This window comes from Gossypium raimondii, chromosome 6, assembly GCF_025698545.1.
Source record: "Gossypium raimondii isolate GPD5lz chromosome 6, ASM2569854v1, whole genome shotgun sequence".
Taxonomy (NCBI): Eukaryota; Viridiplantae; Streptophyta; class Magnoliopsida; order Malvales; family Malvaceae; genus Gossypium; species Gossypium raimondii.
This window is the reverse complement of record NC_068570.1, coordinates 59084918-59107714: the sequence shown is the minus strand read 5'-3', so window position 1 is coordinate 59107714 and position 22797 is coordinate 59084918. Positions and strand designations below refer to the sequence as shown.

General features: G+C 31.8%; 3 protein-coding genes across 5 annotated transcripts; 2 read left to right on the top strand and 1 right to left on the bottom strand.

Moving 5' to 3' along the window:
* Positions 1–670: 670 nt before the first annotated feature.
* On the bottom strand, positions 671–5474 carry LOC105774256 (uncharacterized protein C23H3.12c). Of its 3 annotated transcripts, XM_012596679.2 has the most exons (8): positions 4843–5469; positions 4688–4752; positions 4474–4572; positions 3330–3377; positions 2354–2423; positions 2163–2234; positions 1102–1164; positions 678–1013 (listed from the first exon to the last, which is right to left on the bottom strand). In XM_012596679.2, exons 1-8 carry the CDS (start codon positions 5035–5037, stop codon positions 870–872), a joined length of 756 nt encoding a protein of 251 aa, XP_012452133.1. In that variant the 5' UTR covers positions 5038–5469; the 3' UTR covers positions 678–869. The 3 variants fall into 3 exon arrangements, with proteins under 3 accessions (XP_012452134.1, XP_012452133.1, XP_052487899.1); XM_012596680.2 differs by lacking the exon at positions 4688–4752 and having other exon boundaries at positions 671–1013; positions 4474–4559; positions 4843–5473; XM_052631939.1 differs by lacking the exons at positions 678–1013; positions 1102–1164 and adding an exon at positions 1341–1621 and having other exon boundaries at positions 4843–5474.
* A 2011-nt stretch (positions 5475–7485) lies between these two features.
* On the top strand, positions 7486–11169 carry LOC105773910 (uncharacterized). The gene is made up of 5 exons (XM_012596108.2): positions 7486–8048; positions 9490–9642; positions 10114–10255; positions 10388–10629; positions 10748–11169. Exons 1-5 carry the CDS (start codon positions 7584–7586, stop codon positions 10952–10954), a joined length of 1209 nt encoding a protein of 402 aa, XP_012451562.1. The 5' UTR covers positions 7486–7583; the 3' UTR covers positions 10955–11169.
* Positions 11170–14058: 2889 nt separating this feature from the next.
* On the top strand, positions 14059–17268 carry LOC105772948 (ethylene-responsive transcription factor RAP2-12). Its single transcript, XM_012594473.2, has 2 exons — positions 14059–14491; positions 16155–17268. Exons 1-2 carry the CDS (start codon positions 14197–14199, stop codon positions 17048–17050), a joined length of 1191 nt encoding a protein of 396 aa, XP_012449927.1. The 5' UTR covers positions 14059–14196; the 3' UTR covers positions 17051–17268.
* Positions 17269–22797: the final 5529 nt, after the last annotated feature.

The following is a 22797-nucleotide window of genomic DNA, read 5'->3' as shown; positions in this document are numbered from 1 at the left end:
TTCCATTTCGTATATTATTTATTTTTGGTACCATGAAGTTCCTAGTCTAAGAATTGCCTTAGAAATTGATATAAAATGAATTATTTAGTTAAAATGACAACGTAGGTATTTATAAAATCAGTATTTGAAGTTTAAATTCCGTTGTGTGTACTTTCTTCATATAGGAAAAGATAAAATTGGTTCTATGATTTGCGTTTTTAATGTTTGAATTTATGTTCTTTCATTAGGAATATAGATAAAAACATCGTTAAGATAATATAATTTATTTCATAAAAATGAGTTTTACTGTTAAATTTTATAATTGTTGAATTTATATTAAAAATTATTGGTAAACTAGCAGATTTAAGTATTGAATATAATTTTACTATTTGATAAAAGTAAATATTAATTTTCTAAAATGATTTAATTTTAATTTTAATTTTTTATGTAATGTTTTATATTATTAATATAATGTTTGATATTAATTTGGATGGTTTGATGAATGATGAATATAATATTTTTTAAAATCTTATATTTTATTTTAAGTAATTGCTTACCTACTTATATTTTATTTTAAGTATAAAATTAAAATAACTATGAAACACAGTTAAAGTTAAAGTTGAAATGGAAATTTATTTTAATGATTTATCATCACAGACTATTAAGAAAGATGTATAATTGTATTAGTTTCAATTCAATACCATCATTATCAATATATATTTTGCCGAATGTTTTTCTTCATAGATACAACAATTAGCATTATTACGTAAATTTATTTTAATTTTTACACTGATACAATATTACTAGATTAGAGTATTAGGCAAAAAGAATATTAAATTGCAATTAATGAAATATTCCAAATGGATAACAAGAAGAAGAAATGAGTGAAATTACACTAAATCTCTCCACTTCAAAACATCGATCTTATTCAACTTAAACTGGATGCATATATCTGAAATAGCCTTTTCATTAACGCTGCCATTTTCATATCCTTTGCGAAGAAGCTCCTCCAATTCCTTCGATGCCTCCATCATCTAATCAGCACAATCATAAACAATGTTATTCTCCCATATAAAATGGGAAACATTCACACATCAAGAGCATGAAACAGGAAAAGGAAACCTCGGCAGAGGGGTTTTGAGCTCGGGAGTAATCTGAGACTAGTTCAAGGAGCTTCTCACTTCCCTGCAGCATGGGGAAACAACGGTGAGTGGGTGATTATTTTGTATGCCTACGAAGTATATGAGGTGGAAGTAGGGATGATAATAGAGCAAGGCATTACTATTTTCATAGATGTTGAATGCATCCATCTCTGCTCCTCCCCATTTCGCTTCAATTTAATTTTTGCTACATATCTTTGATATTTTTAATATTTTTAAAGTTAAGTAAATATTTAAACATGAAATATATGAATTTTTCTATAATATGATAATACATTTTAACCATTTTAATAGTTATATATATGCAAAGATAAAATGATAGTTTTATATAGTGGAGCGTGGCGGGACAAATAATTATCATAACCACTTCATACTCATTGCTTAAAAGAAAAAATCGACCCAGCTCACCCTATATCCACTTTTCAAAAAGAAAATCCACTCCATCGGTTTAAATCCATGGGACAGTTCAGGTTTTGCCATTCCTGAGTGGGAGGTTCAAAAACTGGTGATTAAATTCGAAGATTTGACACCAAAAACTAAGGTATACATACTATGGAACTCTGAATTCTTTATTGCTTAACAACTAACAACTAAGAACGGGCTATTTTGGTTCCTTTTTTCCTCGTTCACCTAGAAACGAAACTGGATCTTCTTCCAAACTTTAAGCAAGCATGCCGAGCTCTTAAGAGAAGTGGAAAGCAAAAGGCAAGGAACCTCAATAGAGAAGTAGTGTTTGTAAATATCTCATCAGAGTTAGGCACTACATATACTCGGACTCATCTGTCAGGGTTGAATATGGGTGTATTCAACTTTTTTCTATGTTTTTCATTCATTTGTAGGGTCATATCTCTATACTTGGACACAATTACTTCAAGAAAAACAAGAGTTGGAATAAAATGACTTGGGCGGCCAACATAGGTTATGCTAAACTGTTCATTTCAAATATTATCCACATTAACAAACCTCTCGACTACAGTATCTTTTAAACCACCCCAAAGTATCTCTAGGAACAGTAATCCTCACCTGGAGAGCTCGCCAATGTGAATAAGTGCGAAACAGGACCCAAAAGAATGGGATGTTAGGCAGAGGTAGAACCTGGTGAGAAAGAAGATTAAACAAGGATGTGAGACAAAACCGGAATGAGAAAAAAAGGGTCAAGAAGGAAGGTCATTGAACAGTAAATGATGGAATAACAAAAGTAACCACATACGTACAGCAAGTGCAGTAGTCAGTGGAAGCAACGTAACTGAACCATAAAAGTATTTCCTGTGTATAACAGTACCCCTGAAAATCAAAGAACAATACGTTTAAAAATAATATTGGTTTCTTGCATGCTATGGGTAAAAATACCATGGAGACCCTTTTACTAGGAGTCAAATTGCATTTTATCCCCTTTACTAAAAAATGAGCAAATTAATACCTATACGTCAAATTAATCTTTTTTGTTAAAAGTTACATTCATTTTTATTGTTAAAAAAGCTAGTCTAGCAAACAGAATAACCAGACAATTATAGGTAACGTGCCACGTGTACTTCATGTTAACATACAGAGATCAGTTTTTAACAATAAAAATGAATGTAAATTTTAATAGGACCAGTTTGGTTTTTGATCTAATAAATAGAGACTAATTTGCTTTTTTTTTTAGTAGAGGAGCAAAATGCAATCTGACTCCTATCACAATGAGCTTTCTATGGTGTACTTTTACCGCATGCTATGTTACTCAAACTTAGGCATGAGTGTCAAATAGCATGTTTAATTATTGCTAAAGTTTTTCCATGTATTTGGAAAACGAAGAGTCGGAACTATATAGCTTGCAGGAACTCAAACAATACACAAAAAACATATGAACATAAATTAAACAACATCAAACGTCGAAAACCATCTTTTTATTTTCATTGGATTGTTAAATGTCGAGACATCAATAAACAGTCCACTGAGGCAAAAACTGTATAGAGACACTCGATGTCCATAGATATACATGATGATTCTAGCAGAAGGGCATTCCCAATAACTCCAAAGTGGTACCTCGGAAATGCCATAAACCAAGTTACACAACCTTGACCACTATTCTCATGTTCATTTTTTAAAAACATAGAAACCTTCTGTGTAGAAACACCTGTTTGCACACGGGAAACTATTCTAATCTCTTGCATATTGGTGAAGCAAATAGAAAGAAAGTAAAACAATTACCTCATGGCTATATGTCGTAATCTTCGCCGCACAAGCCTAGAATTTAAACTGCAAAACTTATAAGTATTAGGAACAAACTAGCAATCACCCAAAGTGCCAGACACTTGAAAACCGAAATCTGGTATTCTCAAGGATCTTTAATGCTAATTTTTCCATAAAAGAAGCTTAAATTCCATCTAGATTTCAACATAGGGAGAAACCATAGAAGGATGCCTACCATTGTTCATTCTCAGGTATTGCAAAAGTTCAATTTAAGTAGAAATTTTACAAAATTGAAAACAAGCAAAAGAAAAGACACTACCACCTACATTATTGCAAACGATTGTTTATTAAAAAGCCACTTGCATTTGCTATTTATGAGCTGTTATATTGGCCAGATATTTATGTACAACATGTTATGCCCTACGTGCTTTGATCCTTCCTTTTTCTTGAAGTACCCCTATTCGACACGTTTTCAGACACAGGTATCGGATGTAACCCTCCAAATACACGAGAACACTTATAATATATAGAACAAACTGGCATGGCCGTACCTGAGTACTCAAGTTATGCCAATAACAGTATAGCTATTCTATTTTGTACCAAAATTTCCATTCGCGTTGCTATATATGAGCTGTTATATTGGCCGAAAATATGTACAACATGTTATGCCCTACGTGCTATGCTCCTTCGTTTTTCTTGAAGTACCCTTGTTCAACACATTTTCAGACATGGGTAAAGGGATATAACCCCCCAAATTCACAAAACAAAATTATAATATATAGAAAAAACCTGTATCTGACGCCTGTAGCTGAGTTGGAGCACATAGGCTATGCCAATAACAATATAGCTATTCTAATTCCCAATACCCTCCAAATGCACGAGAACACTTAATAATATATAGAACAGACCCGTATCTAACACCCATACCCGAGTCGGAGCACATAGGTTATGCCAATAACAGTATAGCTATTCTAAAAAAATTACACCAGGGAACTGATTATCAAATCTAGATGTAATGAAAGATGAATTTATCCTTGAATATAGATCCCAGAGAACATTTGAATACAAACATTAGCAAGATTATGAAATATAACTATATTTAACGTATAAAATAGAACATTTAGCAATAGAATTTTTTAGAAAAAAGGAGAAAATAAATAACCTGGGGGGGTATGTAATCCTAACATTAGTGACCTCTTTACTTATAGATTTCAACAAAATCTCAGATGGCTTAACTCGAGCTAAAAGCTGCAATCCAAACCTACATATGTTAAAACCAAAAAAACACACACACAAAAAATAAAAAAGATCAACAATAAACTATGGCCAGAAAACCCAATAATTTATACTAATCATATTTGATTTTTAAGTAATACCCATGAAGCTTGTTCTTGAAACTACCCTCAGGGGCCTTTTCCAAACCAACCCAAGCATTATTCATCTATGATTAAAGAAAAAAAATGGAATCAAAGCATATTAAAATGTAGATTGAAAGTTAATGAGACCATGAAATGAAAAAAAAAAAAAGGACCTTGTTTGAAATGAAATCAACAAGAAGCTCAGCATTGGCATTGAGGGGTTTTGAATTTGATGAAATCTTCTTCCAAAGTTCTTTAACAGTGGAAGGAGTGTTAGCAGAGTTAAATGCTGATGCAGATTGATCAATGGATCTGCTAAAACACCAGATTTTACCCTTAATTGGAAACACCACCAATCTTGCCTTCATAATGTATGATAAAATGTCAAAGAGAAAAGAAGAAGAAGAATTTAATGGCGATGAGTAGAGACTGGAAGAGTGTTGTTTATTTGGGTATTGGGGTATTAAAAATCGATGGAATCAAAAGGATCTGTATATTCAAAAGCTAAAGAACAAGAATCAAAAGATCCTCTTTGTTTTTACAAAGGATTCAACAATTTTACAAAGAAACAAAAAATGGGTTTTGTTTGTAATGAAATAAAAACACTCGATGAACAAGTGTAAATCGATAAAATGTTCACAAAAGAATTTTGGTGAGAGAAGCGGCGAGAATGTAAGATGCTAGTGATAGGGAAACGTAAACTAATTTTAACCAAAAATCAAAAGATTTTTCTTAAGAAAAAAGAGAAAAGAGAAAAGAAAAAATGAAAAATGCAATTACTTTTTTTATGTTTGATTGAAAAGTTCAAAGTTTGAAATTTTTGTTGAGAGAATATGGGATTTATTGTCAAATTAATTTAGAATTTAGATCACTCCAATGTGTATTTTTATTTAGGTAAATTAAAAGAATAGTTACTTTTGTTTGCTTCATATTATATTTTAGTCATTTACATTATCGTTTTGTTGTAGTCACTCTAACATTAAACTCTGTTACTTTCCTAATGACAATACTACGTGGCAGTCCAAATGGGTTGCCAACTTGGATGTCTTGCTCGGATGAAAATAGATTTTTAATTAAATAAATTTAATTTGAACTGTCACACAGGGCGTCTAAATTGACATTTAAAACTCATTTAGACTGCCAGGTAGGACCGCTATTAGGGAGGTAACAGAGCTTAACGGTAAAGTGACCACTTCGTAACAAAACGATAATGTAAGTGACTAAAACGTAACATTTCAAACATAAGTGACTAAAATGTAATCTGAGACAAACAAAAGTAACTATTTTTATAGTTTAACAAAAGTGACTATTTTTGTAGTTTATCCATATTTATTTATTTATTATTTTTCTTATGGGTTAATTTCATAAAATAATTTTTAGATGTTAATTTATTGTTCTAGGGCTATAATTGTTAGGAAAAATCAACTCCTTTCGAATAAGTCTTTTGAAGTGTTATTTGTTTGGTGTTCACCAACTCATCAATAGGTTGGTATTGTTCTTAGGTTGAACTGAGATTTTCTCTTCCGACCTTGATGAGAGTTTAAGATTTTAGAAATGTCACTTGGGACAAGTTCATAGAATGGGAGTACGTCACCAAATCGAATCTTGTGTGAGGCACGTGGTCACCTATCAAAGGAACATGAGAAGTTGTGCTTGATAGGCTTTGATAAAGTGGTACCATAGATGTTATTGATGCCATTTAAGTGCTTGGGTTCAAACTCTATTAAGTGCAGATGTTTATATTTTTTTTGGTAGGTGGTCATGCAACATGCATTGTCTGATTCGATGAAGTGCTCCCGTTTTGTGAACCTACGTCACATATGATACTTTTAGATACTCAATCTTTCATTAGAGTCAGGAGAAAGCCTCGGGTCAACTTGTAGATAATACTAACCCATTGAGTGGTTTATTGACTTTGAACATATGACACTTTAGACACTAACAACTCTTAGCACTACGGAACAACAATAACAATATTATAATACTAATTGAGTTAAAAGTACTATAGATGTTATTTTATTGGGAGTCTAATTGTATTTTTTTCCCTCAAAAAATGGGTAAATTAATTCATATACGTTAAATTAAAGAGTAAATTAGTCATCCTGTTAAAAAACAGTCATTGTACATCGGAACTTAGAGTGAGATATACGTGGTGTGCCACATGTATTTGTCTAGTTGTTCTATCAACCACACCAATTTTAAATAGTAGAAATAGATAAAAATTTTAACAGAAATGATTAGTTTGTTATTTGATCTAACGTACAATGACTAAATTATCAAAATTTTGAATAAAAATATATAAGGTCTCGATGATAATTTTACCGCTAATTGAGTTAAAACTCAACCAAGAATCAAATTATACTTATATTATATATATTACAAGATTTTTACAAATAATTCTAGGTAGCATATTTAAATTAATACAGGCCCATAATTTAATGAAAATTTATTTATGGAAATAAATATTATAAATAATTTTTTAATTATTCTTAATATATAAAATTATTATTTATTTTAAAATTTTTAATATATTCAAATTTTGTAGTAAAATTTTAGCATATAAATATAAAAAATTAAATTAATATATATATTCCAATATGATTTCACAATCTTGATTATTTTATATTTTTATAATTAAAAAATTAAAATCTAAGCTATGTAATAATCATATTATATAATTATTTTATTTTTTAGAAATATATAAATATTTTCTTTGGTACATATAATTAATTATTTATTGCCATAAATATGAGAGCCTGATTTCGATTAATTAATTATTAATTTCATTATTTATAATCTTAATCTCTCTCTGTTAGCGCTAAACAAGGAACCTTGCCTTTGTTATTTTCCTTCACATTCCTTAATATTTTTCCCGAGAAAGTGACACTCGAATCACATAAAAAAAATTCATTAAATGTGGTGGAGATCTGCTTCTTTTATTCTCGACAGACAGCAAGAGCAAAACACCAGCTATCCCCCAAATCCTGAATCGCTCTTGCTCTCATCTCCACCTCCTTCCATGGCCGATTCTCTCCAAAACCCTAAACCTGACATTTCCGCCTATTACCAGACCCGCGCCGCCCACCACGCCGTCGTAACGAGCGATTGGCTGTCCCAGGCCCAGGCTGCCGTTAGCCTCCAGACCAACGACGATGTCTCGTCGGGAAGTGACGGAAGAGTCGCTCCGACTGGTGGAGGAACTGGTGGGGATAATAAGACTTTTAGCGTCATTGATGAGTTCAATAGCTGGAGGAAACAGCCGGATTTGGCGGAGGCTGTGGCGGCTATTCGCGCTCTCGCTGCTGTTATTAGGGCTAGCCAAGCTACTACCATGATGGAACTTGAAATTGAGCTTAAAAAGGCTTCTGATTCGCTTAAAGTGAGCCATTTAGTTTTTTATTTTGCTTTTTTTTTTCCGAATATTTGCCTTTTATGTTAGTAATTTTTCATTGCTTTGATGGTGACTGATAGATTATACTGTGAAACTTAGTGAAATACTAAAATTTATTTCATTTATCATACTTCTATTGATCTTTTAGTAGCACATGTTAGTTCATTTTCAATGGGGATACATTTGTATCTTTATAGAATCATGTGTATTTAAGTACCGGCTTACTAAAGCTAATGAGGCCCTGGCACAATTGGCAAAGGCGGAGGTCCTATGTCCTAAGTGCCAGATTCGAGACCCATAATGCGTATTATATGGGCGGTTCTCCAAGCAACCATGTGCTGTTGCCATTAGTGAGTTTTAGTCCGTTTAGTCGGCTCTAGTCTTGATTGTTTCAGTTTTTAATCTGTTTTTTTATATAACAGCTTATTCTACTCTGTGGTTGTTCGAACATGTTTTGGTACTTTGATTTACTGTACTTGTAAGATATGAATATGTGTCCAACACAGATACTTCAAAAAATTTCCAAGATTTCCTGTGTCTTTGGAGGATGGTATTCCCCATTTCTGAATATGTCTCAGAAACATGTATTTCAGGAAAAAGTAAAGATTTGGAGCATCGTGGTTTTAAGTTACTCACACGAGTCGTGTTCAAGCTAAACTATATGAGAGTTCCAATGATGATTTCTATGTAATTGTACATAATAACCGGCGAACAATTTTCACTCATCGCTGCTCTGTAAAGGCAGAAGTTAATTTCCCTTGTCTAATGTTGATGGTATTGCTATGGAGGACATTGATGTGATTAAATGCTAATGCCTTTATGATTGTAGAAACCTAATAGTGCTGCTTTTTGCAGTACATATTCTGAGTTTGTTCTTGAGTTTCCCGTGGACATTGTTTATTGAAAGTATGTTTATAAATTGCTTAGGTATCCTGATATAAAGCCATACTTGTCCTTAGGTGTCTGGGATCATAAGTCATTGGCAATAAGCTTCAGTTTTTCAGTCTGGTTTGATATGTATATTATGCTTTTTGTCAAAAGAACGTTCATGTAACTCGTAAAAGATGGAGCCTGAATGCAATCCTTTTATGTTACTTCTATATGTTTAGCATTTGTTTATTTATGAGAAAACATGTCTGAAATGTTTAAAGGATAAGTTATTAGGTGCTTGGCAAGATGATATAATGGTTTTGAGCGAAAAGATTGGGTGGCATGATAAATATACAAGGATGCTTTGTCCTTATCCGTTGCCATTGCATGTTAGAGGGTAACATGTAGAAGTTACCCCAGTTAATGTCAAATTGTGCTCGGTTTTTGCCTGACTTAATCTTGAGAAATTTAAATTGCCATCTGCTAACCATTTTCATTTAGTTTGATGTTTAAATGTATCTTCGTTTGCATCACTGCTCACCCGATGTTTGCTTTCCAGGCATGGGACGCGACCTCAATCTCTTTGACAGCAGGTTGCGATCTCTTCATGCGATATGTGACTCGAACATCAGCTTTAGAGTATGAGGACTTTAATTCAGCTAGGTATCGGTTGATTGAACGTGCAGAGAAGTTTGGGGAAATATCTTACAAGGTATTTCAAATAATCGTGGCTAACCACTTCATTACTGGTAAAAGTACCATGAAGGTTCCTCTATTAGGAACCGGATTGCATTTTGCCCCCTTTACTCAAACAATGAGCAAATTAGTCCATGTATGTTAGATTAAAGAGCAAACCGGTCCTTGCTATTAAAAATTTTATCCATTTCTGCTGTTAAAAACTGGTGTAATTAACGGAATAACCAAACAATTGCACGTGGCATGCTACATGTACCTCATTTTGACGTATAGGGATCAGTTTTTAACAGTAAAATAGAAAGACCAGTTTGCTATTTGGTCTAATGTATGAGGATTAATTTGCTGATATTTTTAGTAGAGGCAAAATGCAATCTTACTCCTAGTATAAAGGCTTTCATGATACTTTTACCCTTCATTGCCATGTTGTTCACATAAATTATACTTCGATCATTCCTGTCCAGAAGACATTATTGCCAAAAATTTGCAGGCACGTCGGATTATTGCAATGCTAAGTCAAGATTTTATATTCGATGGTTGTACCATTTTGGTACACGGTTTCTCTAGAGTTGTCCTAGAAGTATTGAAGACAGCCGCGGAAAACAAGAAACACTTTCGAGTTTTCTGCACAGGTTTGACTTTCTACATACCTCAGGACTAAGTCAAATGTGCTGTCATTGTAAAAGGAGTCAGCTTTTTTGCATATGTTTATGATGCGATTATGTAATAGTCCGTCTTACCTTTTATCCATGCTATCAATGCAGAAGGAAGGCCCGACAGAACAGGATTACGCTTATCTAATGAGCTGGCCAAGCTTGATGTTCCCGTAAAGCTTCTAATAGACTCGGCTGTGGCATATACAATGGACGAGGTAGACATGGTACTTGTTGGAGCTGATGGAGTTGTTGAAAGTGGGGGTATTATAAATATGATGGGAACATACCAGATTGCGTTGGTCTCACATAGCATGAATAAACCCGTTTATGTGGCCGCCGAAAGCTACAAGGTAATCAAAGCTTCATTTCTTTTTCTTGTTTTCTCGGCAGCACCTGAACTAGGAAATTACATATAGACAACAAACCTAAGAAGGAATCAAATATCGAATTGATTATTTTCTTTTGCAGTTTGCCCGACTTTATCCGTTGGACCAAAAGGATATGGGTCCTGCCTTGCGCACTATTGATTTCGGGGTACCTATTCCATCAAAGGTCGAGGTCGAAAAATCTGCTCGAGATTACACGCCTCCTCAATATCTGACTCTACTCTTTACAGATTTAGGTGTGCTTACTCCTTCTGTCGTTAGCGATGAGCTTATTCAGCTATATTTATAGTGTCGAATTGCAGACGAAGCTCCTTACGGTTTAGGTCCATATGCAGTAAGTGAGAGTGTTGTGTTTTAATGCTATAAAATTCGTTTCAATCCGATTTGATCACTTAGTTTGCATGACATGCATCTGGTTTAGGAAAAAATAAACTATATTTATATATATGTGTGTGTGTATATACACAACATTTTGAAGAATGCAAAGATTGCCATTTTTTATTACATGGAATGAATGAAAAATTAAAGCTCAATGAAAAGGTAAAGCACAAGCATTGTTTGTAGTGTAATCATCTATTATGCGCTGTTGTTGGAATTGAATTGGTTGGGTTAAGAACAATGGGATTGAACCCGAAAACGAAAATTGAAACAAAAAACCAATGTTGAATTCGTTTATAAAATTTTTAATTGTTAATTTACGGATAATATAATTTTTTGTTTTGAATTTGTCAACTAGGTTTACTTTCGTATTTGTGTTCTTTTTGTTCACTTTGGTACTTAAATTTGGCAAGGAGATTCGTTTTTGTTTTTGGATTTGCATTCTATCAATATTTGATGATGTGTAGAGTGTTTTTGGAACATGATTAGATTGGTTGGTCGGATCATCTGAATCAACTAGTATATTAATTCAGACAAAGGGGTTGAACCAATTGAATTGAAATCTATATGACATTGATAAAAATAAAAATTATGACAAAAACTAGTAATCGGTTTAATAATATTTTTATTTTTAAAAGTTTAATTATTTATTTTATTATTGTTGATATAGTAGTTAAATTGATCAAGTCTGATCAATTCAACTATTGGTTTGATTGTTTGAATATTGTACAATAAAATAGACTTAATTTAATTGTCAAGTTTAGAGCTCATAACTTATATAATCCCTTTAATTTCATTGGTTAAATTGATAATGTATTAATCATGTTGGATTAGGCTCAAATATTTTTCAAAATAATTATTCATATATTAATCTATTTTCAATTTCAAAAGTGAGCTATTAAGGATAATTATTCATGGTGTTCACCTCTTTGTCAATTTATCTTGCTTTCGATCGGCAATGTTTAAATATTTTGTTAAGTTTGTCTTAATTTTTAAAATTTAACTCTAAACATTTGCATATTCATCAATTTGATCTTGATTCTAAATTTGTTGGTATCTAATGAGCACTACATTTGTTGAAATTTCTAGAGTCATGATGAAAATGATAGAATTTGTAAACATTGAATATTAAACTTGTTATTATACCAACCCAAAGTGGGATAAATCGACGAAAAAACTAAACTTTGTGAATTATTGTTTGTATTTCTCACTTTTAAAATTGGCAATGATTAAATTACCTTATTTATTAAGAGAGATTGATTTGATCAATATCAAATTTCAAGAATTAAAAAAAGGAAGTAACGTGAGAAAGTAACCAGATCTATGTCCAGACAAAAAAGGAAGCAACGTGAAAGCAATCACATCAAGATAAAAAGAAATCATCAAATCAATGAAGAGATATGATCCTTATCAGAAAAAACTTTACGAGATTCAAAGAAAATAAACAAAGTTAAGAATTTCTCCTATAAATAGAAAGAAATGAAGCCTAAGAAAGGCATCGAAGTTAGTTTTAGAAAATTTTCTCCAAGTTACTTCTCATCCACCATCCTCCCCTACTTTGTAAAAACATTTCCCTTACTATCTACTAGTTTCTTTCTTTAATTGTATAACTATCTATTGTCTCCGTATCCACTGTAATTAGTATCAGAGCGTCAGTATAACATTTTTTAGAGAAATAATATATTAATATTCATTGTAAGTTCTTATCATTTATTTTTAGTTCTTTTATTTCATATTGGTTTATCTTAAAACTCATATATTTGTTATTTTGTCTTACTATAGCTTGTTTATGTCTGGGTGAGACTATTGGCATTTTAAAGTAAGAAAATATAAAGATAATGAGACGGATTTAGGTACCTAAAATCAATTTCATAGAAGAAAATGATTGTCTATAAAATTTGCATTCATGCTATGCATATTGACTCTAAGAATGAAAACAATATTTCATCACTTAGTAAGGGTTTTAATAGTTTAATATATATTACTTCTATATATTTTCATAAGTTATATAATAAAGCAAGCAAAATAGAACAACAAATAAACAATTTAGGAAAGTTACGAATTAGATTTGAACAACGAATCTAAAGATATCTTATCTGAAGTTAATAACAAATTAGAACAAGTTCTTATTATTAAAAATATAGAATGAAAAATAGACTTAGGACCTTTATATTATGGAAATAGTAACATAATATTAGCCTTGTTAGAAGAATAAGACACTTCCTCTAAAGAATCATCTTCCAAAAATAAAAGACAAAAAATCAAAAAGCAAAAGAAAATATACTTATAAACAAAATATGATTTCCAATCCTATAAACAACTTATAGAGCATTGGAAGAATAAATTCACTAAAACATTGATAAAAATGAAAGAATAGAATATCTAAAACTAATTGAATAACTTTATGAAAACATAAAGACCTATTTGTATTATTTAATTATCATTATATGTTAAACTATGACACTATAGATAGTAGTAGTAGTTCTAATAATTATGATAATTCTATAAACTTCAGTAGATGTTACTCAATTATGAAAAGTTATAACATGATTACCCAACTATGATTTTTTTTCTTTTTTGATCACCCAACTATAAAAAGTTACAAAATGGTCATTCAACCATTCAAATTTATCTTTTTTGGTCATCCAACTGGCTAACGTAAAAATGAAAACACCAAAAAACCCAAGATAATTAGGTGACCAAAAGAGACAAAATTGAATAATTAAGTGATTATATTGTAACTTTTCATAGTTAGGTGATCCAAAAAGAAAATTTCTAATCGTCGTGTGACAATTTTGTAACTTATCATTGTTGGGTGAAGAAAAAAGAAACAAATCATAGTTGGGTGACTACTTATGTAGTTTACCCAAGAGAAAAAACAGTTTTAAAAGTATGAAAAAAATAGAGGGATTGAAAGCGCAATAAAACCACATGATAACAAACAAAATCAGCGATTTTTACGGCCATTGCGGCCACCAACCCACTCTAAAACCCCTATAATAATAATAATAATAATAATACCCTCGTTTCAGTTTCACCGCCTACAAAAACCAATCACCAAAAGAAAAATTTGCAATTAAGAAAAAAATTAATTTTGCCCTCTAAATTTCTCTAAAAAATCTCGTAAATCCCATACTTTAAATCCAATTCGCCATGTGTGGAGGTGCGATTATCTCCGATTTCATTCCGCCTGCGCGGTCGCGACTGGTGACGGCGAATTATTTGTGGCCGGATCTGAAAAAATCCGGCTCTAAAAAGCGGTCGGGTAGAAAGCACTCGAAGAAGCCGGCGGTCGGCTTTGAAGATGACTTCGAGGCTGATTTTCAGGTGTTTAAGGATGAGGATTCTGATGTCGATGACTTCGATGATGATGTTGATGATGTTTTGGCTGATGTTAAGTCCTTTGCTTTCTCTGCTACAGAGAAACCCTCTCCTGCTGTTTCTCATGGTAAAAATATTATTAATAATACTAATAATTTATCCCTTTTGTTTTTGCAAAAAATGTGACTTTCTGGGTTAAAATTAAATTTATTGCGATTTTTCTTCTCTTTGATTTTGGAGAAAATTTTTGAAGGTTCATATGTGTTAGATCATCGGCTACTGCTGTTTATCATGGTAAAATATTAATAATGACACTAATAATTTATTCCTTTTTTTGCAAAATATGTAAATTTTGGGGTCAAAATTAGTTAATTTATTGTGAACTTTCCAGGAAAACTTTGAAGGTTTATTTGGGTTAGGTCATTGGGTAATATTGGATTACATGAATTTTACTTCTTTTTAATTTTGTTGAATAATTCTTAAATTTACCTGGATTGTTTTATTGTTTGAAGATTGAACTAGGCCTTTTGAATGCATTGACTAATATTCTTAAATTTTACTAATATTTTCTTTAAAAACAATGGATTCTTTTTCAGTTGTAAATATATAAGCTTTTGCTTCTTCTTTTTCATTTCCTTTTCCTGCTCTATTTATATGCTTTTATTTATTTGATAATGTCCCTCATGCCCTTAAAGATTTGATTATTAGCTGGAAATTGTCTAGAAAAAAAGACAAGTAATGATCTGTAGTAACTAATAATGTTGAGCTTTTATGTAAGCATCTATGTTACTCGAACAAAAACTCGGGTGAGTGTCGAGTCACGCCTATGCATAATTTTTTTGAAGCTTTTTCATATTATTGGAGAGTTGTGTAACCGGAGTCTGAATATGTATTACTCGTGGAAAACGGGGAGTCTCGTGTAACATAGTTAAGCACATATGATCTGATTTATAGGTAAGCACTCATGATCATTTTTAGGTGCATCAATGCATATTTTTATGTTACGATCATTTGTTTCTCTTTTCATCTTTCCTTGAGAATTTAATATAGGGAATTGTAATTTATGTTGTTCAATCCTTTTTGACATCATTTTGTGTAAATTATTTGTTTGGAATCTTTCAGGTCACGTACAAATTTGTTCAAATTAACTTTTAGTCAGTATGGTTCTTATATTTCTGCTTTCCTTTTGTCTATTGATGTTTGAAACCATAATACGTAGAGTCTATGATGCTCCGATTATTCACTTTTTTGAAGTACTCATGTTCAACATTTGGATGTAAGGATCTGATCTTTTAAGGATGCTTCAATTTACATGGATAAATTTAGAAAAACCTAACCATATCTGTGTTGAACACATACCTAAATGGGACACTTGCGTCCAAGTAACATAGCTTAAAAGGATCTTTCCTGTTACATACAATTTGTTAAGATTAACTTTTAATCAGTATGGTTCTTATATTTCTACTTTCCTTTTTGTCTATTGATATTTGAAATCATAATAAGTTTGCTCCGGTTATTCACTTTTTTGAATAGGGATCTGATCTGTTAAGGTTGCTTTAAATACGTAGATAAATTTAGAAAAACCTAACCATATCTGTGTTGAACACATACCTAAATCATACACTTGCACTTGTGTCTGAGTAACATAGCTTAGAAGGGTCATGTTTTCTAATGTCCAAATGGTGAAATTGATAAATTTTCTTTTATTGCTTGGTGAAAGTGATTTAGTGGTTTATACATTTTCATTGTTTTAATGTTATATAATGATTTTTTAAATATATATATTGAAGGTTCAAACTCCATAAAATCTGTGGAATTCAATGGTCAAGCTGAGAAATCTGCAAAAAGAAAGAGGAAGAACCAGTATCGCGGAATTCGCCAGCGTCCATGGGGTAAATGGGCTGCTGAGATCCGTGATCCAAGGAAAGGGGTTAGGGTGTGGCTTGGAACTTTTAATACCGCTGAGGAAGCTGCACGAGCTTATGATGCTGAGGCACTTAGAATTCGGGGTAAGAAAGCAAAGGTGAACTTCCCTGATGAGACTCCACGTACCTCTCCAAAGAATGCTGCTAAAATGAATTCCCAGAAACCTCTTTCTGGGTCAAATTTGAGTTCTGTTCAATCAAGTCTCAACCCAGATTTCAGTTACTCAAACAAACATGAGCAGGGCTATTATGATACCATGGGTTTCATAGAAGAGAAGTCACTAATGGATCAGTTTGCATATGCAGACCCTGTTAGAGCTGCTGTAGATGATGGGTTAAAACCCTTTGCTGAACCTGAGAATAGCGCTTCGTATTTTAACTCAGACCAGGGAAGTAACAACTTCGACAGTTCCGACCTTGTCTGGGGTGAACAGGGTGCCAAGACTCCTGAAATATCATCTTCTCTTGGACCAACTCTAGAGGTCCACGAGTTTCTGGACAACGCAAACCCTACAAAGAAGTTGAAACCAAGCTCGAATAATGTCATGCCTACTGGAGGAGACAATATGGTAAAGAGTTTATCCGATGAGCTATTAGCTATGGACAATCATGTGAACTACTTTCAGACACCATTTATTGATGAGAACTGGGATGTTTCGATCGATGACTTCCTTAATGGAGATGCAACTCAGGATGGCGGAAACGAAATGGGTTTTTGGAGCTTTGATGACTTCCCTTCCATAGATGGAGGTGTTTTCTGAACAAACTCTCCTTACTTATTATCCGTTTCCATAAATAAGGCATCGTGTTAGCGAGTTTCGACCCTCTGGCAACTGCTTGACTATTGTTTCTATTTTGATATCTCTAACATCGAAAAATTCGAATTTAAATTTCGAGTGACTGTTAGAACTTAGAACATTGATTATGTGTGATTTATGATGAAATTTTGAAACTCCTATGAATGTTTAACCTTGTGCTATTTGTTTCTTGCATATTTTTTATAAAGTTAGGGTTTTATCCTTAAAGTGTAATGATCTTGTGACTACACATTCGAGTGTTGATCGAGCTGGTTGGTTTGGTTTTGGATCGAGTTAATCTGGGTCAGATCAAATCGGCTTTTGGTTTAGGTCATTTTCGGGTTTAGGCCTTAACCATAAATGATCTATTTGGGTTGGGTGTGGGTCATTTTAGTTTGGCAATCAAGTTTTTGAGGTCAGGTTATTTTGTCTTCACATTGGTTCGAGTCATTTCGGTTTGGGTCATTTTCGTGCTCAGTGCTTAAACCATAAATGGCTAATTTGGGTTGGGTTGGGTTGGGTCGAGTTCAGATTCGGGTTGGATCGAGTTTTCTCTTACATTGGGTTGTATGTTTTTTTTGGCTCGGGCACGTTGTTGATATATAAATTTCGATATATTTATACATCGTCTCTATTCTTATTAAGTTTTAAATAATGTATCATTTTCAAAGTCTAATATAGTAAGTGTCAAAGACAAAAAAAAAAATCACATAACATGACTTTTGTAATTTTGAATTTATAATTTTCAATCATTTTATTAAAAATGATATATATTTTTGTGGTTTTATAATTAAATTGGTGATTTGGACGTTAATTCAATAATGTGGTTCTACATTTGAGGTCACAAATTTCAGATGGGTATTAAACCTTTTACATAATTAAATAATATATTAGGAACAAATTAAGTCACTAATGCCAATTCCATTAAATAATTCGGATTTTTCCCATTAAAAAGAGGTTGAATATGTATGAAATTCCAATGATATAATTTATGAATTAAAGTATTGCGACCTACATGAAAATTGTTGTTTAGTGACTTAGGATCTAAATTACCCATTCAATTGGGTAATCAAATTCAACTCTAAGTTTGAGTTCGATTCGATAATGTTTACAAAATTTGGTTTACATGAATAAGATAGCTATTCCTACCTTATTCAACACGGCAAAACTATTCAATTGTCCGGTTGGCTGTAAGGCCTATTCTTTTAATAGTCATTACAGGCTAATTTTGTAAAAAATACTGATGCATTGTTTGGTTGATTAGAATGCTATTAAAGAATAGATAAGGAATACATATAAAGTGACTAATTTATCCTTAAACGAAATTAATGATATATAGTAAAAATGAAATAATAAATATTTTTAAATTTGTAATTAAAATAATATTTTAAATAGATAATTAACAAAATAATACTTATAATATTTTTTACATACTATTTAAATTTCTTTTGAAAGTATACAAAATATTTCATTTTAAAATTAATATTCATACTTTCCTTTAATTGCACATTAGACCAAAGTTCATGTATAATTTTGAGATTTATTGCTTTAATAAAATTTTATATACTACAAATATAATATACTTGTTACGAGATGAACTGACCAATATATATTTGAATCGGATTTTGAATGAACTGTTTGAAACTCATTAAGTTAGACTAAAAATCGATTGAATTAAATTTCTCTATTTTTTAAATTTTTTATGACTTTTAAATGATTAATTTAATTAGAAACGAACCGATCAATTGGATTGGAACCAATAATTTAAATGACTACCGTTTCTAAAACTTGAATTCTTTTATGGATTGAGATCCTCTCCGTTACTCTTTTACCAAATGAGAAATGATCGACCATTTTTAATTATTAAATATAAACTTCTTCTTTTGAAATTATTATATAAAACATTTAAATTATTATTTAGTTATATAAAATTTATTTATTCAAAAATTATAATTACAAAAGTAACGTCATAAAATATAAATAAATATTAAATGAGAAAATATGACCCCAAATTCTAACATAAAATCATAAACTACTAAATTTGATTCAATTAACTCATATTTCACTCTCCTATTTTCTCTTATCTCATAAAGAAGGTAATCTTTGAAACACTAAACTTAACTTGAAGATTTCTAATTGAGTAATGAGATTTTGAGTTATCTGTTTCACTTTTATATTTGATTTCTGCCATGTTCTTACTCCGCCGTCATTTGAAACCCTAAATGACATTTTTAAGGTTTTGTGCAAATTTCTTTATGCTTTAAGTTAATTAGGGTTTCATTGTTTTTACTTTCATCTAATTACCATTTTTATGATAACATGAATGAATATCTAATACTTTTTGTAATATCCTTTTGCTTAGAATTCTGATTTGAAATCAGGAGTACTCCGACTAGGGCTGTAAGTTGGGGGTGAGATGGTTCCTAATAGATACTAGGGCTGTAAGTTGGGGGTGAGATGGTTCCTAATAGATGGCTTCGCGTGGGATCGAGAATGTCGAATTCGACATATTATGACGCATCCGTGGCTGATGCTAGAGTTCCTTTGGCCGGACAGAATCAATCATTTTGTCCCGTAAATGAACAAGCTGCGAGTCATGGTTATCTTCCTCCGCTTCCTTTACAAGAATCACAGGCAGATGGTAATAATCGGTTGAATCGAGCTATCCAACGGAAGCTTTTACTTGCTTATATCCAGTACAAGAATTCAGCGGCAGTTTCGGGGAATGACGCTCCGGCTTGTTTTGCGAACTATTTGCATTCGACCGTCTGCTGTCGATATGCCTGTAGATGCACCAAATTCTTCTCACTTGCATCCCATTATGACGGCTGTCATGATGCTAGATGTGACATTTGCAACACTGTTGGGTATAGTGCTGTCGTCGATACATTCCATCCTGACTTTGAACATGTAGAAGGAGGTAGTGGAGACTCTGGCCAGCCCACATATGGTAGTTCAGAGCCATGCAACCTTTGCCGAAGCGTTTGAAGCTGGAAAATCCTACTGCTCCTTTATCTTATAATTCTGAGGTGGGAGTTGAAGTGCTACCGAAGGTTTTAGATGATTGGACCATTGCCAACAGGATGGGTATGAATATGGAGGTGAACACTGAATTGCTACCATATCCTACAGAAGATTCTACAAGTGCTAAAGAGATGAACATTGAATTGTTACCAAAGCCTAGTGAAGATTCTACAGGTCCTAAAGAGATGGAGGAGTGGAGCATGGAATGGATATCAAAGCTTATAGAAGATTCTTCAAACGCTAAAGAGATGGCAGAAAGTTTTCCTGGTCCTCCAGAGGTGGCTATCGCTGGTTATAAAGTGGTGGAAACTGATGGTGTTGGCAGTCATAGAGAAGAGGATATTGGCTTCATAAATGTTATTGATACAGCAAGAGGCCACTTCAACAATGCTTTGCCCAGCTTTTCTGAAGAACTTGCAGCTGGTTGTGAAGAGGGAGAAACAGAAGCCACAATTTTAAAATTGCATTAGTGTATAAATATTATTGAGGAGTACTGATTCAGTAATTTTACATAAGCTTATATCTTTTTCATGTGTAATAAAATTTTATGTGACAGTACTGTCCATAGTACTAATATTGCTGTTAACATCATGGTATATTGAATATTACATTCAATATTAGTACATTTGAATGGTTTATTCAAAATCCAATTCAAATATATATTGGCTAGTTTATCTCGTTACAAGTATATATTATATTTGTAGTATATAAAATTTTATTAAAGGGATAAATCTTAAAATTATACGTTAATTTTGGTCTAATGTGTAATTTTATACAAGAAATTTTAATTTGACCCAATCGAATTCTACAAGAGTGAATATTATCAAAAGCACCTCATATTCATTCATTCAGATGATCACAAATTGGTAATTAATTAGATGAAAGAGAAAACAACAGAAACCCCAGTCAACTTCAAGTATAAAAAAATTTACACAAAACTCTAAAAATACCATTTAGGGTTTCAAACGGCGGTGGAGTAAACAGTCATGATAAGAAAAAACTTAACCACAAGGAGAGAGAGTTACAAGCAGCAAAAATGAAAACATAAAATAAAATATGAAAGTGAAGCAGATAACTCAAAATCAAGTAGAAATCTTCAAATTAAGCTTAGTGTTTTGAAGATTACCTTATTTAACACGAGAGAGAAAAATATGTAGGATGTATGTAGTTTATGATTTTATATTAAAATTTGGGGTGATATTTTTCATTTAATATTTATTTTATTGCTTTTTATGAGGTTACTTTTGTACCTATAATTTTTAAATAAAAACTTTTATGTAATTAAATAATAATGTAAATATTTTTATAGTTTAATATGTTTTGTTGCTTTCGAAAAAATATGTTTATATTTGTTAATACGTGATGAAATAACAATTTTATATTTAATAACTTCAAAAAAATATTTATATTTAATAATTAAAATGGTCAACCATTTCTCATTTCGTAAAAAAGTAATGGAGAGGATCTTAATCCGTAAAAGAAATCAAGTTTTTATAATGGTAGTCGTTGAATCATTTAAATTATTGGTTCCAATTAAATTGATCAGTCCGGTTCTAGTTAAATTAATTATTTAAAAGTCATAAATTTAAAAAAATTAATTCAATCGGTTTTTGGCCCAACTTAATTGGTTCGAACGGTTCATTCAAAATCTAATTCAAATATATTTTGTCCAGTTCATCCCGTTACAAGTATATATTATATTTGTAGTATATAAAATTTTATTAAAGGGATAAATCTCAAAATTAGACATGAACTTTGGTCTAATGTATAATTTTATACAATAAAATATTTTGATTTGATCCAAGTCTCACAAACTATTAACGCAATTACTTACATAACATCATTTTGTTTTTACATATTGCATACGTAAGTAATTAATTTATTCAATATAAAAATAAATTGATGTATTTATTTCTTTAAATATGTATGATTGAATCAAATTAAAGTTTGATTTATACATTTAAACCCCGACCAACTCACTCAGAGATTTTATTAATAGTATATATATATAAGTGAGTGAGATTTTATTAATAGTATATATATATAAGTGACATTTTTGAAGGATATATAAAATGGATATAAAATTTTACAAATATAATTATATTAATAAATTTAACCACAAAACTATTAAAATATTATTCATGAAAAAGATATAAATGTATGTGGATCACTAAGCTCATGTTTCTCCCTCTTCACAACCAGCTGCAAGTTCTTCAGAGAAGCTGGGCAAAGCATTGTTGAAGTGGCCTCTTGCATTATCAATAACATTTATGAAGCCGATATCCTCTTCTCTATGACTGCCAACACCATCAGTTTCCACCACTTTATAACCAGCGATAGCCACCTCTGGAGGACCAGGAAAACTTTCTGCCATCTCTTTAGCATTTGAAGAATCTTCTATAAGCTTTGATATCCATTCCATGCTCCACTCCTCCATCTCTTTAGGACCTGTAGAATCTTCACTAGGCTTTGGTAACAATTCAATGTTCATCTCTTTAGCACTTGTAGAATCTTCTGTAGGATATGGTAGGAATTCAGTGTTCAGCTCCATATTCATTCCCATCCTGTTGGCAATAGTCGAATCATCTAAAACCTTTGGTAGCAATTCAACTCCCACCTCAGAATTATAAAATACAGGAGCAGTCATCTCTTTAGCACTTGTAGAATCTTCTGTAGGATATGGTAGC

What these genes read in the sequence shown, in the direction of transcription:
- LOC105774256 (XM_012596679.2), bottom strand. Translation starts at nt 5,037, where the DNA reads ATGAAGGCAAGATTGGTGGTGTTTCCAATTAAGGGTAAAATCTGGTGT. An exon ending in CACTGACTACTGCACTTGCT is followed by an intron (nt 2,235 to 2,353) that starts GTACGTATGTGG and finishes CTTTCTCACCAG; the next exon opens with GTTCTACCTCTGCCTAACAT. An exon ending in CACATTGGCGAGCTCTCCAG is followed by an intron (nt 1,165 to 2,162) that starts GTGAGGATTACT and finishes CCCATGCTGCAG; the next exon opens with GGAAGTGAGAAGCTCCTTGA.
- LOC105773910 (XM_012596108.2), top strand. Translation starts at nt 7,584, where the DNA reads ATGTGGTGGAGATCTGCTTCTTTTATTCTCGACAGACAGCAAGAGCAA. An exon ending in AGGCTTCTGATTCGCTTAAA is followed by an intron (nt 8,049 to 9,489) that starts GTGAGCCATTTA and finishes TTTGCTTTCCAG; the next exon opens with GCATGGGACGCGACCTCAAT. An exon ending in CTTTCGAGTTTTCTGCACAG is followed by an intron (nt 10,256 to 10,387) that starts GTTTGACTTTCT and finishes CTATCAATGCAG; the next exon opens with AAGGAAGGCCCGACAGAACA.
- LOC105772948 (XM_012594473.2), top strand. Translation starts at nt 14,197, where the DNA reads ATGTGTGGAGGTGCGATTATCTCCGATTTCATTCCGCCTGCGCGGTCG. An exon ending in CTCTCCTGCTGTTTCTCATG is followed by an intron (nt 14,492 to 16,154) that starts GTAAAAATATTA and finishes TATATATTGAAG; the next exon opens with GTTCAAACTCCATAAAATCT.